The sequence below is a fragment of the Sapajus apella genome, unplaced genomic scaffold, assembly GCF_009761245.1.
Source record: "Sapajus apella isolate SASKATOON/1434 unplaced genomic scaffold, GSC_monkey_1.0 scaffold66, whole genome shotgun sequence".
NCBI lineage: Eukaryota > Metazoa > Chordata > Mammalia > Primates > Cebidae > Sapajus > Sapajus apella.
The window spans coordinates 3,977,416-3,993,840 of NW_022437006.1; the positions used below are offsets into that span (position 1 = coordinate 3,977,416).

The window sequence follows — 16,425 nt, forward strand, 5'->3', positions numbered from 1 at the left end:
GTGGTCCAAGCACACCCCTGCTTAAATTCTTCAATGGATTTATGTTCTTGGACTAAAGATGAAAAACCTCTGAGTTTCTACATGATCTGACTCTGATGCATCTTCACAGTCCTATCTGATTCTTCTCTGACCTCCACAGTTTTCTTCTTTCAGTTCCTTGCCCTTGCCAGGTTCCTTACTGCCTTGCAGCATCTTTGTACCCGCCATTCTTTCTGTGTGACGTGCTCTGCTCTCCTTTTCAGAGCTCAGGACAAACATCCTATTCTCAAGGTAATCTTCTCTGAGTCCCATCATCCCAACCTCATCTCCTATTACAGGTTTTATTAATTCTAACAACGACTATAATGTTGACTGAGTGCTTATTATGTGCCAAGCACTGTTTAAGACATTTTTCTATATGTTAATTTATCCTTACAATCCTATGGTAGGTGATCTGTAATATATTTAGATGCATGAAGAATGAATAAGTGAATATGATAAAATACCTAGGGCAAGGGTACCTTAAAATTCTACAACTGTATGCTTTAGGAACTATCTGTCTACTTTTAAGTGTTTTATGATAGTAATTTACATATACTGAGATCACACTACAAATAATAATATGTCAAGTATTTGAGGGAAGGGTACCTAGGAAAGGTTTAATTCCTCAAATCTTGACTAGCTCTCATGAGGAAATATTTTGAATTGGAAATGAAAGGAATAGAACATTAGTAATTCGAGAGTGTGGAGCTGAAGATCATATTGGAATTATGTGTGTGAAAAAAAAAAGAAATATGTGTGTGAACTCTCATAAAGACATAATGATTCAGATGATACTCATGCTAGAGTTATTTCTTCTAGCTGCAGCTGGGACCCTGTGACAGCTTTTATACAGGTGGCCAATCATTTTCTACAGCAATTTGCGTCTGTCTTTATCTTTGTACACACTTTTATCTACTGAAAGTAGATCTGAAAGGCATTTTCTTTTAATTTTAAGTTCCAGGATACATGTGCAGGACTTGCAGGTTTGTTACATAGGTAAACCTGTGCCATGGTGGTTTGCTGCACCTATCAACCTACCACCTATGTTTTAAGCACTGCATGCATTAGCTATTTATCCAAAAGCTCTCCCTTCCTCCATCCCCGCCCCCTGACAGGCCCCAGTGTGTGTAGTTAATTTCCCTCCTTGTGTCCCTATGTTCTCATTGTTCTGAAAGGAGTTCTTTAATACATTCAGTCCAAGGAATCTAATCAGGCCTTGAAAAATATATTATCAGTCAAAAACTTAAAACATTCTAGAAAGGGGATGTCCTGATTGAAAATTATTGTCAATCTCTTGAACCTTAAGTCATTAGTGAGCTCTTACCTACAATATTTTGGCCTGGTATGCAACCAATATTTAGGCCTGGTATGCAACCAATATTTATTGAATTAAAATCAAGAAGAATCATTGTTCTTTAACCATTTACTTTCTTAAATCTTCTACTCTAGTAAGAATGGACTACATACTCATCACTGGAATCTACAGATTTCTATAAGTGGAAGTGCTGAGTCAATAGGCATAGGTACTTTACTTTTATTAGGCAGAATCATATTACTTTCTGAAATGAAGAACAATTTATACTCTCACCAACAGAATATGATGTTACTAAGAGTAAACTACGTCTCCTTTAAAATTTGTTTTATTTGCTAAATTTTCCTAATATGGATCGCTCCATGGGGAAAGCATACTACTTACATTTACAAAGTGAACTTTACTCATCTTAAGGTACTAGGTGATTTTTTTTTTCTGTTTGTCTTAAGGAAAAGGGAAATGTATATAGATGGTTTTAATCTTATTTGTTACGTATGCATAATAGTGGTACATATTTATGGGATATATGTCATATTTTAATACAAGTATACAATGTGTAATGATCAAATCAAGGTAATAGAGATATTGATCACCTCAAGCAATTGTCACTTCTTTGTGTTAGGAACCTTCCAATTCTATTCTTTTAGTTATTTTGATATAATTAATATAGTCAATTACTGCTCAGCCGGTAGAGCCAGGATTATAAATGCTTTTAACCATAAAAAACCAGTAAGCGACTACAGCCTTATTTTACGAAATCACTTAGACGAAAATACATGCTGTCAAATTCCCACAAAGCCTAATATGTTACTCTGAAGGAAGGCATACAATAAATAATTGTTTTTCATATCCACTGACTCCCGAAGGACACCTAAAATTTGATTATATCTTCAAAATATCTGCTTATTTTTGTAATAAGAATAAAAGAAGGCTGTATCACTTTTCTTACTTCATTAAAATTGTATATTAAGATATTAGTTAGATGATAATACTTTAGAAAGATCACAAGGATTAACAGATGACGATCATAAACTGCTGTGCAGTGAGACAGGGTTGGGCAATAAAGATTTATGCTAAGGTTAACTTCTACTATGAAGAGGCCCTTAAGTTTTCCTAGAACAGTAAAAAGACTATGAAAGTCACTAAGCCAATAATAAACTTATCAGTAAAATAAAAGACGTGCTATGATGCTATTTTCCAAAGGTACACAGATCACAATTTGGGCCCGATATATCTTCCTCATTGTTGTAATGAACAGCCATCATAAATTCATGCTCAATCTGATGCTCTAAGTGAATACGAAGAGGAGTTTAGTGTACCATGTTTTAATTTCATATAGGATTGTATGAATTAGTAAACCATTTACTCATTGATTTGAGACTTGCATCCATCTATAGGTCAAGCTATAGGAATGTAAATTTTTGCTAATGCTGGGTCTTATTCTATTCACGTGTTTTAAAGGGTTTACTAGACTTTATGATAGCTAAAACCAAGTTTAAAACTTTGAAACTCTGCTGCCAAATATATTAATTGATGTGTCCAATCATTCAAACTTTCATTTATTTGTTCTCAGTCCATCTATCCATTTATCTAGTTTTTATCTATATATCACATAGTGTGTACACTGTTTGACTTAATGAGCTCTTAGGCCTGCCGCTAGCCATTAGGATATTTTGTGCTTTTCCACCACCACTTTTTACTTTCTGATCCTCTAGAAGAGCCTCAGTACTGAGGGAAAACTTCAGGTTTAAGTGAACAAGAGGATACCCATGCAAATCACTAAAAATTGTCTGAATATTCAGAGGGCATGTGCATCTTATAAAAGTTTAATTACTGACTAAAATTACTTATTTTGCTTGGAATATAGAGGTCACTGAATCATATATGCTGTAAAATACCTTTTCTGTATTCCTGCTTTGATTCAGTATCAATACCTAATTTTAATTTCCCGAGAAATGTCCCCAAGATTGTATCTAACAACTCACTCTTTCCTTAATTCCTTATGCTCACACATCTGCACAAGCCGTTCCTCTTTTTGGCAGCCTTTCTCTACCACCTTTCCATTTTCTTCCCTTTCCACATAAGCCTGGATGCCTAGCAAGCTCCTACTCATGTCTACAACTTTAAAAAAGTCAAAAGCAGCAAAAAAAGTTACCAGAATTATGTAAAGGAAGAAGAACATAATGAAATCTCACCTGTATCTTGTGCAAGTGGCATTCTGACCTGACGGAGCGATTGGCTTAAAAGTGATGCGTGGGGAAACTTGGGCTGATAGCACAAATCCCAAGGCAAGAATAATGAGTGCTACGGTGGTACCTTGAAAAAAAAAAGTTTTGTATTAGAGATGAGTTGACAATAGTATTTTAAAGCAGTCTGGGTTTGGTAGAAACAAAACCAAAACACAAACAAACAAAAGAAAACAAAAAACCTTGATCTATCTTCATAGGGTTAAGAAAATATATATTCCTAATGTATAAGCAAATTATCAGAACTATGCACTAGCACATTCATTGTGAGACATGATGAGAGTGAAATTCAAAGCAAATACATTTGCTAGCCAAACAGTAAATTGGTAATGATTTTAAAAACACACACACACACACACACACCCCTAGGATTGCTGAAAATCTCAAAATCAATTAATGTGACAACATTATTGAGTGCCTAACATATCAGGAAGTATGAAAGACAACAGATTTCCATCAAGTGTTCCTTTTGGTGCCAAGAAAATTGTTCTACTGATAGTCAATCATGAAGACTTAAATTGGTAAACCTTCTTAGTTTAACAAACAAGTTATGTCTAAAGCAGCTGAAAGAGTATGTTTTATTGAAATGGAGTAGCATTTTTTTTAAGACTTTAAGGTACAACAAATAATATATCACATATATTCTTTTTTCTTTTTTGTTGGTATTTAAGGAGAAATACTTGTCTTTGATGTTAACATATAGGAATGGTGATATAACTTAAAATAATAGTTTTTGTGTCTTTGATAGATATCCTCATGGTAAATAAAACATTTTTCAAATTTCTGATTATTGTTTGAGCCACAGACGTTGTGAGGGTAAACAAAAAGGGTCATGGAAGAATGGAGAAAGAAAACAAGATGAAATACTATGCAGCCATAAAAAGAATGAGATCATGTCCTTCGCAGCATCATAGATGGAGCTGGAGGCCATTATCCTTAGCAAACTAACACAGAAATAGAAAACCAAATACTGCATGTCCTCATTTAAAAGTGGGATCTGCATGACAAAAACATGGATACAATGAAGGGAACAACAGACAGTGGGGATTACTTGAGGGTAGAGGGTAGGAGAAAGGACACGATCAAAAAACTACCTGTTGGGTATTGTGCTTATTATCTGGGTGACAAAATAATCTGTACACCAGACCTCTAAGACATATGTTTACTTATATAATGAACCTGCACATGTACCCCTGAAATTAAAATAAAAGCTAAAAAAAGAAAATATGGCTGCATTAGTTTGTACAACTTATTTGAATGGGACAAAAAATGTTTAAAATAGGGAATTTAGGAGGGCAATTTAGTAGTAGTAAAGGTTTCATTAGTTAAGCTGGGAGGAAATTTAAATTATGAACAAAAATATTTTCAAAATAGATTTTAAAAAGAACATTGAGAGGCACTGTGGAAGTACAATAGGATTATATAAGAGTTGACAGAGTAGGTGTGTGAAGCCAGGCATTATGGGTGCAGAGGTGGCCTTGGGATCAGAAAGCTGTAGTTTTTAGCTAGCGTTGCTGTTTCCTGACTCTATGGTTTTGGACAAGAGACACAACCTTTCCATAATTCCATGTAGTCTTCTATAAAATAGGGCTTAGTGAAAATACTCCCCTTACAGGCTTACAGTGAATTTTAAATGTCATAATGTATTTGAAAGATGTTTTAATGCTATAAATTGTTAGTTATTATACTATGATTATTATTACAAGCAGCAGCAGCAGCCACAGCAAACCTTCAAAATAACAGAACAGAAAGCTGAAGGATGGGGAGGATTGAAAGAAAGGTCAGAAGTCTAAGATAATAATGCAATGAAACTAAAATCAGTTTGTTTAACTGTTGTTGGCTTAAAATTCAAACCAGAGCTACCAGTAGTTTGAGCCATTACTTTTCTCAAAAGACTATCAAGCCCCAAACTGGAAAACAGAAAAGAGATACAGTAGATCTGTTATGAAAATCATACCTCTCTCCTCAAACAAAACAAAACGAACCACGAGATTTACTGTTAATCTGCCCATCAAAATATCTGAGTCTCTATTTTCCCAAATTACTTCCATATCTTATTGCCACGTAACAGGTAAGGTTTTGTTTTTTTTTTGAGATGGTGTCTTGTTGTGTTGCCAGGTTGGAGTGCAGTGACAAGATCTCAGCTCACCACCACCTCCTCTTCCCCGGTTCTAGCCATTCTCCTGCCTCAGCCTCCCGCGTAGCTAGGAATACAGGTGTACGCCACTGACACAGCTAATTTTTGTATTTTTAGTAGAGATGGGATTTTATCATATTGGCCAGGATGGTCTCAATCTCTTGACCTCGTGATCCACCCGCCTTGGCCTCCCAAAGTGCTGGGACTACAGGCATGAGCCACCACGCCTGGCCAAGATTTTTTTTAAATCAGGAAACTTTAACATATTAAGATGTGAAGGAAAGATAAGTGTCTTCTTTCATAACACTCATTAAATAACCTGTCTCCATAAAAATGGTAAACTCTAAGACGGTATACCTAGCACATACCCAGTAAGGTCCAGTTCTAGTGCCTGGCATATAAAGATCTGAATAAATATTAGTTGAATGGATAAACCACAGTTCTATACATTTTTGCAATGTTGGCCATTTTTGGAAAAAAAAAATCTTAAGACCATCCAATGAAAGTCATGAGGTACAATACCCTAAATGAGAGTTCTGCAGTATGGATACTATGATTCTTATACTTATCTCTTAAGAAGTCCAACCAACCTAAAAATTATGAGAAATGTACTATTCTGGAAACACAAAATTCCTAAACAGGTAAAAGTTAACTCTTCTTAAGCCAAATTCATTTTTATTTCAGCCCAATTTGGCGGAAAATATTTTAAAAGCCAACATTATACTCTTACTTTTGTTATTACATATAGTGATGTTTCTCAATCCTGGCTTCCTATTTGAAGCAAATGCCTGGATGTACCACAACCTCTGGATCAGAATCCCCAGAAGATCAGTACAAAATATCTGAGTTTTAAAGAGTTCTACAGGCAGTTATGATGCCCAGACAGGACTAAAACCCCTACGACATGATAAGCTCCTTACAAGAAGGAAATGGTATCTTAAATGATTTTGTTTATAAAATAAATTTTAAAATAATCACCTAGTCCTATCATCTACTCATATATACTCTTAAAGCATAAAACTATTTGAATTAACTTTTTCCTTATGATTAATAAGTTACAGAAGTTTTATCAGTCACTTGTTAGTATTTAAAATCAATCTGGTTATTGTCAAGTTATTCATTATTACAATCTGAATTTGAGTCTAATACAAGAAGGCTTTGGATGAAAGAACTTTATCCAGTGTACTGTGCACTTTTGGCATGTTTTTATGTTCCAAGAGGAGTCTCTCTTAACCAAAGACAGTGTTAGATTTTGGAATTTTGATATAATTTTGCTGATAAAAACATTCTTCACAGGAAGTGAAGAGTGCTGAATACATAGCATTATTAAAAATATCTGATGTAATACATAAGTACTGGATAGCGTCTGGCTTCTTAGTAAATACTTAGAAAAACAAAATAATTTCCCTTCCCACGACTCTACTAGAGCAGTAGTTCTCACACTGTGTGCATAAATATCACCTAGGGAACCTGTCTAAAGTGCACATATTTCAAACCTCATTTTCAGAAATTCTAATTTAGAAGATCTGGGTTAAGGTCTAATAATCCTATTTTAAAATAACCCTTGGCAATGGTGATGAAGACAGCTTATGAGTGAAGTTTTCAGAGATATTCCACTACCAAAATACTTGAGGGGGAGAAACACCATCTTTCTGGCTTCCTGATTCACGACCAATAAACCCACATAGACATAAATCTTCCAATAATAAAAGAATCAAGAATTTGTCACTAAATTTGTAATATTTACCAGAAAAGGCCAGTTCTCTGAACAAGCTTTGAGAACATAAAAAGTCAGGACACCAAAAATGTCCTGCATGTAAAATTATTCATGGACAACATATTTTGTATTTCTTTGCACAAAGAGTTCCTTTGTCCAGGCTTACATATTTTTTATTTATAGTCATTTTAAAAGAATGGATATCTAACAGGTAATTATCTTGATATAACATTTTTCACTATTTTTACTCCAATATAATAAAATAAATCAGAATAAAAACACAAAATAGGAAAGAATACTGAATCAAAGGCTAAAAATTCTAGGCTATAGCCAATTTAAGAAATTTAACATAGATCAGTATGTTAATCCTTAGTACTATTAAAATATCAAGTATATACCTACATATAAATGAATAAAACAAAAACACGCTGAAATAAAAAATATAACTAACATAGAATTAATTAGTATAGGAATGTGAAAGAAAAATATGTTGTGAGTGAGGGTCACAGTGGAGTAATATTAATATGTTAACAAGGTTGTTGAGTGGTATGTCTTCTTCTGAAGGTGAAAGGTCCATTGGTCATTATCTTCTAGTAGGGCCTAGTTAATAACTGAAACACAAGAACCACATGAATGGCATCATTTACTATGTGTACAAGTAAAAGAGGAGACCTGTGAGACCTGGGACAAGAAACCAGGACTCCTGCCTCTCAAACCATTGTAATATCTACTGATCACTTTAATTGGCCACATAATAAGGAAATCAAATAGACTGTGTCTCTCACGCTGGAGGAATCACTGCAAAGTGTTTGTAGTGGACATAACTGAGGCCTGCAATTCTCTTTGCAGGGTTTCAGCTGCAAAGAGAATGGGTCAGGAAAGAAAAGTGCCTATGGGTTGCTCATGAGAAGCAGACTCTGAAATGCCTTGGTGTTTCCCAAGGAATCGTCTTAGTACTTCCTCTTAACTGTCAGGGATGGGCTCTGGAAATCCTTGGCAGGCCTACACTGAGAGGGGAACATGACATTGGCCAGAAGAGTTCAGAAAGTTTCCTAGATTATGATGATGGAGGCTGCTTTTGCAATAACGTTTAAACAACAAAGACTTTCTCTTTGGTAACCATAATGCTGTGACAGCTAAAATGCTCTGGGCCCTTCACTCTCTGTGTTTTAATGAAAACCATGTTTTCATGGAAAAATGCATTCTCACTCCAAATAAATTTATAAAGGAGTTATTAGGGTATAATTAATTGATAATAGGAATGACTTGTATATTTGAAAAAAATTAGAAAATTATGCCATGCAACCATGTAAAAACAATGTTAGACCGGGCGTGGTGGCTCATGCCTGCAATCCCAGCACTTTGGGAGGCTGAGGCGGGCAAATCACGAGCACAGAAGTTCGAGACTAGCCTGACCAACATGGTGAAACCCTGTCTCTACTAAAAATACAAAAAAAAAAAAAAATTAGCTGGGTGTAGTGGCGGGTGCCTGTAATCCCAGCTACTTGGGAGGCTAAGGCAGGAGAATCGCTTGAACCCAGGAGGTGGAGGTTGCAGTGAGCCAAGATGGTGCCACTGCACTCCAGCCCTGGTGACAGGGCAAGAATCTGCCTCAAAAAAAAAAAAAAAAAAAGACAATGTTAAAGATGGTCCCACTCTGTCAAGTGAAACAGTCCTTGTGTTACAGTGAAATAATAAATAAAATGGGAAGAATTTAAACACAAAAGATATTTGAGACTTTTTAAAAAAGGTTTTGCTTTATTTCACTATCATAGAAAATACATTTAACCAGCCAGTCCCGGAACTTAGGCCTGTTTCAAGCACAAAAAGAGTCTGTCCTGCTTTTTGAAGAAATTACATGGTTCTAACATTCTACTGTTGAAAGAGCTTCGAAAAAAAATGCTCCAAATTTAATTCCATTTTACTCCAAATTTAAAAATATAACGTACGTTAAAAAGTCAGTTTCCGAATCCAAAGCTTTTTTTTTCTCAAACAAGGATAGAACAGAAAACAATTATTTTTTTTCACTTTTGTATCTTTGACTAGAGCTCAAAATACCAGAAAAATGTTACCTCAGTAGATCCAAATTATTCTTGCAGTTTGTTTCTACTCACATTCTAGTTTCTAGGCATGTATTGTAATAGTTGTTAAAGACCTTTTGTTTTTTTGTCTAGAAGAACTCTAATTTTTTGTTGTTTGGCTGAGAAACCAATATTAGAAGTGGTATAAGTATTGCATTTTCAAAGGTTAAACTCGTAGTTATTAGGAAAAAAAGTTTATAATTGAATTCTTCATCCAGTCACCTACCTGCTAAACTACCAAAGGTAAGCTTTCTGCGGCCCACTTTCTCAACAAGCCAGACTCCCACGAGTGTGAAAATGAAATTTGTGAATGCTGTAACTGAAGCCAGCCATATTGCAAGTCTATCATCTTCAACACCAGACATCTGCAGAATGGTTGCACTGTAGTACCTGCAAGGCAATGAATAAAACCATTGCAATTGATAGTCATCCAAAGAAACAGGGTAATTCTAATAGGAAAAAACCTGTAGCCAACTTAAAAAACAATGGATAGCTATAGTAATAACATCAAATTAACATGGGAATTCATGCTGCCTGTTGAAAAGATCACAATATACAGACTGTGTTCAAATAAATTTATTTTGGAGTTCAATAATCAAGGAATGGCACCTGAGCAAGCAGATAAGGCTGAAGGCTTCCAAAGTGATGTACATCCCACAACTAGGGACAGTGGCAGCTGGTAGTTTCATTAAAACTATCATAAACTCGAAGTTCATGGAATGAATCAGGAGTTATCATACACTGTGAATTAATGTCCTTAAAAGACTGCCAGAAGAGAATGTAATGTAATGGTAAGAATTTGGTACAAGTGAAGGATTGCCTCAAAAAAGACACAATGAGTAAGACTGTCACAATGTATCTGGCATTGCGGAAAAAGATGAGAAACTGACACACGGTCCATGAGAATCGCTTACGGTTCCTGAAAATAGGTACCCTTTGGTGAGCCAAGTCTCTAGCATGATTAGGTTCTGTAGATTTATCTCATGCTAAGTCAACTCACTGGGGACTGGCTTTTAAAAGACCATAATGCCAGTTTGTTGACGCACAATGGAAGATATGTCTGGCACATTTAAGGATGACAGGTTTCTCACAAGACATTTCTTTTCTGGTGGAAATATTAATAGCTAAACAAGCTGATTACTTTAAGATTGAGCTGAAAACCAAGAAAGCAAAATACTCCTGGTGAGTCACTGATGAAATGTGATAGAATTCAAATCCTAAAGACACATTCTGAACCATGGCTTTGCCTAGCTTTTGATGCCATTATAAAATGAGTTAGCTTTACTCAAATCAGACAGTGGATATCCAAGCAATATGTTAATCCAAGCTGGATATTTCCATCGTTAAAAATCTACAGTTTCTGAATATTTATCAACACCTTCATAATATTTCAAAAATAAAATCTGTTTTTAATACATATGTCTCATAGATTCATCAATGGCTTCTACCATTTTAAAAATAATGATGATAGCTCTTATGTAAATTTTTAATACCAATATGGACTCATTCATCTTGAAAAAATGTGTTTTCCTTTTTTAAATTAGTAAACCAAACTTATAAATTAACTATGCAGCATGAAGGATGTGTTTTATTGATCACACTTAAAAAGTATGCCAACCATTTTAAGACTGAATTCTGACAGCTGTTGCAAAAAGAGAAATTCCCGGTGGAATTATTACAGACATCATGAAAATTGTGAATGTTTTGTAGTCAGAGTGTAAAGTGATGATAAAAATTATGAAAACAATTTGTTCCATTTATGTAGTATTTTATGGATTCCAGGTTCTACCATATACATTTTCATAAAGACCTGTATGGCAATGTCAAACCTCATATGTCATCACTAAGAAACTAACATGAATACCAAATCCAAAAAGGCAGAAAATAGAAATATTGAGAGAAAATTCAAATATTTAAAGCCAAAAGAATTTGACATGTCATGCTACTAAGTTACAGAGTCTTCACAATGATTTAAGCATAAAAATAATTACATTGCACAAAATAATTCTTCCAAATAGAGGCAGGAGAAAATTAAAACAGAAGCTATTTTGATGCTTTCATTTTCAATAAAATAAAACCATGAAATCACAAGTGTTAAATGAAGGGATAGAAAGGAGAGTGACAAAATAAGTTGTCTAAATTTTATTTAAAATGAAAAATGTTACATAGGTATAAAAGGTATTTTAGGTACTTAAGTTATAGAGTCAGAATGCAACCAAAACCTGACCTGGGATTCAGAAACCTGCATTCTAATGGCACCTCTGTGTCTTCTGGCCAGACTGGGCAACATAATCACTTGTACAATGAATGTTTATTTATTAAGTACCTAGTGTATAAGCCATGTGAATTGCTAAAATTCCACAGATATGTTATTAAATCCTCTTGCTGTCCTCAAGAAGCTCATAGTTCAGTTTAAAAGAATGAAATGCAAAGACGACATTTTAATTTCACAACATGTACAAGAAACAGTGAGTCATAAAGGACACAGCAAACAATTTATCTGCTGTAGAATATTCCTTGGTTTTCCTGGGCATTAATGTTTGAGTTGTGCCTTGTCATAGAGGTTTGCCAGCAGGTTTGACAATCTGGAAGGGCATTGGAGGTCATGGAAATGACACATCTGAAGGACCAAAGCGCAAAATGGTATGCTGGGTTCACAGACCTAAGTGGCCAGGCACGGTGGCTCATGCCGGTAAGCCTAGCACTTTGGGAGGCTGTGGCAGGTGGATCACCTGAGGTCAGGAGTTCAAGCCCAGCCCAGCCAACATGGTGAAACCCTGTCTTTGCTAAAAATAAAAAAAATTAGCTGGGTGTGGTGGTAGGTGCCTATAACCCCGGCTACTTGGGAGGCTGAGGCAGGAGAATCGTTTGAATCCACAAGGTGGAGGCTGCAGTGAGCCGAGATTGCGTCACTGCACTCCAGCCTGGGCGATGGTGTGAGACTCCATCTCAAAAAAAAAAAAAAAAAAAAAAGAATGCTTACAAATGAGAATTATGATATAAGACTGTAGCAGAAGCTTCTGTTATGCAGGGGCCTTGAATGTAATGCTACATGTTTAGATTTTGTACTGTAGGCAATGGAAAATCCCAAGGCGGAGTTTAAAGAGAAATAATAGGATTAAATCTGTTCTATGAAGAGACTACTCTGGGGGGATAGCCAAGTGGGTGGACTGGAGGCCGACTGAACTAAAGGTGTATTGTTCTGAAGCCTATTTCAAGTCATTATACTGGCAGCAGGCAATGGGAGATTACCTGGATTATTGGAAAACAGTCAGAGGAGGGGCTGAAATTCACTGACGGCATAGTATCTCCCTCTCAGCAGGAGCTGTGACTTCAGCCCACATTAAATTTTGTCCTGTACAGACTGCCTTGATTTTCATCTGCCTTTCTCTATCATTGGTAAATATATTAGTTTGTGTTGCTGCCATGACAAATTACCACAAGGTTAGCTACTTAAAACAAAACACATTTATCTCACAGTTCTGTAGGTCAGGAATCTGACAAGTGTCTCACTTGGGGGTCAAAAATCACAGGTGTCAGCAGAGCTCTGTTCCTTCCTGGAGGCTCCAGGGAAAAATCATTTCCTTGTCTTTTCCAACCGTTAGAGGTCTGCTAATTCCTTGGCTGGTGGCTCCCTTCCTCAGTTTTCAAAGCCAACAAGGATTTGTCAAGTTCCTCTCATGTTACTTCACCATGGCCTTTGCTTTGCCTCCCTTGTGACTATATTGGGTCTACTCAGATCATCCAGAATAATCTCCCTAATTAAGGTAAACTGATTAGCACATGTAATTCAGTCTGTACCTTAATTTCCTTTTGCCACGTAATGTAACATATTCACAGGCTCTGGGAACTATGATGTGTACGTATGTCCTTAGGGGGACCATTATTCTGCCCATCACAGTAAACGTACTAATGAGCAGTAAAATAAGCGAAAGCCAACAGTTATAATGAGAAGGAAGGAATGAAAGACAAGGACATCTACTTAAAGAGTAATCAGTTCTAGAAAAATCAGGCAATAACTACATTTTCTTGCATAGGGCAGGAGATGACATATCTAGGTCAGAACCATTCACAATCTTAATTTTAAAAGTCAGGTCATGGTCTAAGGTTAAGATACATTTAACTTACATTTACAAAGTACATTCCAATGTTTTCATGAATAATGATGTCAGCCAACCATTAAAGTAATGGGCTACCTATCGCTGTGTTTATAACCTTCTAAACCTTTATGCAGTAGTTTGCATTTTTAAGGGACCATATTCATTCAAAAGTTGCACGAAGGCATAAGGGAACCCTCTTATGCATAAAAGAACAATATGAACAACTGAAAAAGGCTTTCTTGCCTTTTTAGACTCAAAGCAGGTGTATCTTCTCTTTTCAAGTCATTTTATAATACCTATCAGACAAACTATCATCCTCTTCAAAGATTTCCTGGGCAAACTTTGGTCATATCACACATATCCTCTCTTTCCCAGAGTCAAGTTGAAAGGTTTGCAACTCTCTGTAGACATTTAAGAATAGCAAAGACTGGAACTCTACATGCATTGCTATCTTAAAGATTATATGACGTTCAGCTTCCAGTCCTGAATTTTAAATCTGACTCACACAAAATAGAAACATACAGGCTTTGGAAATGACAATCTATCCTAATGCCGACTTTTAACTAGCAATAACAGGCTAAACACGAGTACTTTATATGCTTAACAAAATACATCTGCTAAGTTCCTATTTGAACAAAGTATTTCCTAGGAATTTCTGAAAAAGTTATCTTTTTCCAGCTTCCTGGGGCCATAGCCTGTCTTTTTCACTATTGCATTACAGAATTAACAACAGTAAAATAATTGCTTGCTGGATTAATTGAATTTACCACAAACTTCTGAGAAGAAATTAAGAACAATTATACTAAAAAACACCTGATAGAATTACTAAATTAAAAATTAAAGACTGATAAGAGAGACATAGAAAATGAAGATAATTATATGAAATCCTTAGCTGCATAGACAGTATAAGATAGTTCTAAAATTCCTGGGAGCCAAGGCAAAATTGTAAATATTTTCAATAATTTTAACTGTCTGACAAAGTAAAATCTATTCACTCATAATAAAGACAATTTTTTTCTGGCATGGGACTATAAAATTAATTTCATGAATAAAAGGGATATAGAACACACTCTTCCTGAGAAGAGCCAGTCTAAGTAGGACAAATTAACTGCTGAAATTCAGTTATAATAATTTGATTAATGTGGCACAAAGGTGATATGTCCTAGCAGTATTACAGTTAGCTTCCAAACACAGTCAGCCGTGAGCCTTGCATTACTCAACAGCCTTATAAGGCATATTCATATTGTGATATAGGCTGAGTTCCATGAGAAAGTATGGAGTAGTTTATTGACGGTAAAGATTTCCATTACCTACATTATGCCCTTTAACTCTTTTAGTTCCTAGTGTTATAAATACATTTTTTGTATCATATGCCAAAGTACATTGATTATAGATCATTAAAAATGCAAATACATTAAAAGAGGTTATTTTAACTAAAATAATTATTTTTCCTATCAGGATACTGTTTACATATTCCAAAACAAGGATAACTGTATTAGTGTGTTTTTACACTGCTATAAAGGCATGCCTAAGACTGGGTAATTCATAAATAAAAAGAGGTTTAATGGACTCACAGTTCCACATGGCTGAGGAGGCCTCCTGGATCATGGTGGAAGGCAAAGGAAGAGCAAAGGTATGTCTTATATGGTGGCAGGCAAGAAAGAGTGTGCCGGGGAACGACCCTTAACAAAGCCATCAGATCTCATAAGACATATTCCCTATCACAAGAACAGCATGGGAAAAACCCACCCCCGTGATTCAATTACCTCTCACTGAGTCCTGCCCATGAAATGTGGGGATTATAGGAGCTACAATTCAAAAGGCAATTTGGGTGGGGACACAGCCAAACCATATCAATAGCTATCACAGTGGCATTCATTTAAAGGTTAATTAGTTCCAGAAAAATTTAGGCAATAACTACATTCTCTTTCATAGGGCAGAAGGTATATTTAGGTCAGAATAATCCACAAACCTAATTTTCAAAAGTCAGATTATGGACTTGTGGAAAGATACACTGAACTTACATTTAAAAACATGTGAACTCCAATGTTTCCAGAAACAATGATATCAGCTAACCATTTAAATAATGGGTTACCACTGTATTTACAACCTTCTAAACATTTACGCAGTAGTTTGAATCTCTTCTAAAAAAATACATCATATTTTCCATCTGATATAATTTGGATATTTGTCCCTGCCCAAATCTTATGTCGAAATGTAATCCTCAGTGCTGCAGGTGACACATGGTGGGAGATGTTTGGATCATGGAGGCAGATCCCTCAAGGCTTGGTGCTGTCTTCATAATAGTGAATTCTCATGAGATTTGGTCATTTAAAAGTGTGAGGCACCTTTCCCCACCCACTCTCCTACTGCTTGCTCTTGCTTTTGCCATGTGATGTGTCCGCTTCTCCTTTGCCTTCTGCCGTAATTGCAAACTTCCTGAGGCCTCCCTAGAAGCTCAGCCAATGCCAGAACAATGCTTCCTGAAAAGCCTACATAAGAGTAAGCCAATTAAACCTCTTTTCTTTATAAATTATCAAGTCTCAGGTATTTCTTTATAGCAATGCAAGAATAGCCTAATACAGAAAGTTGATACCAGCAGTGGAGTATTGCTATAAAGATACCTGAAAATGTGGAAATGACTTTGAAACTATGTAATGGGCAGAGGTTGGAAGAATTTGGAGGGCTCAGGGGACAGGTAGACCAGGAAAAATCTGGAACTTTTAAGAGACTGGCTAAATGATTGTGACCAAAATGCTGATAGTGATATGGACAGTGAAGTCTAGACTTCCCAGGTCTCAGTTAGAAATG

General features: G+C 35.8%; 1 protein-coding gene across 2 annotated transcripts in view; it reads right to left on the reverse strand.

Annotated features, from left to right (window-relative positions):
* SLC2A13 (solute carrier family 2 member 13) overlaps positions 1–16,425 on the reverse strand; it is a 351,790-nt gene that overhangs the window by 109,769 nt on the left and 225,596 nt on the right. For both annotated transcript variants that reach the window (XM_032248333.1, XM_032248334.1), the window contains exons 5-6: positions 9,741–9,904; positions 3,529–3,649 (exon numbers count right to left, since the gene is read on the reverse strand). In XM_032248333.1, the coding sequence (XP_032104224.1) occupies positions 3,529–3,649; positions 9,741–9,904 (285 nt within the window). The remainder of the gene's footprint in view (positions 1–3,528; positions 3,650–9,740; positions 9,905–16,425) is intronic.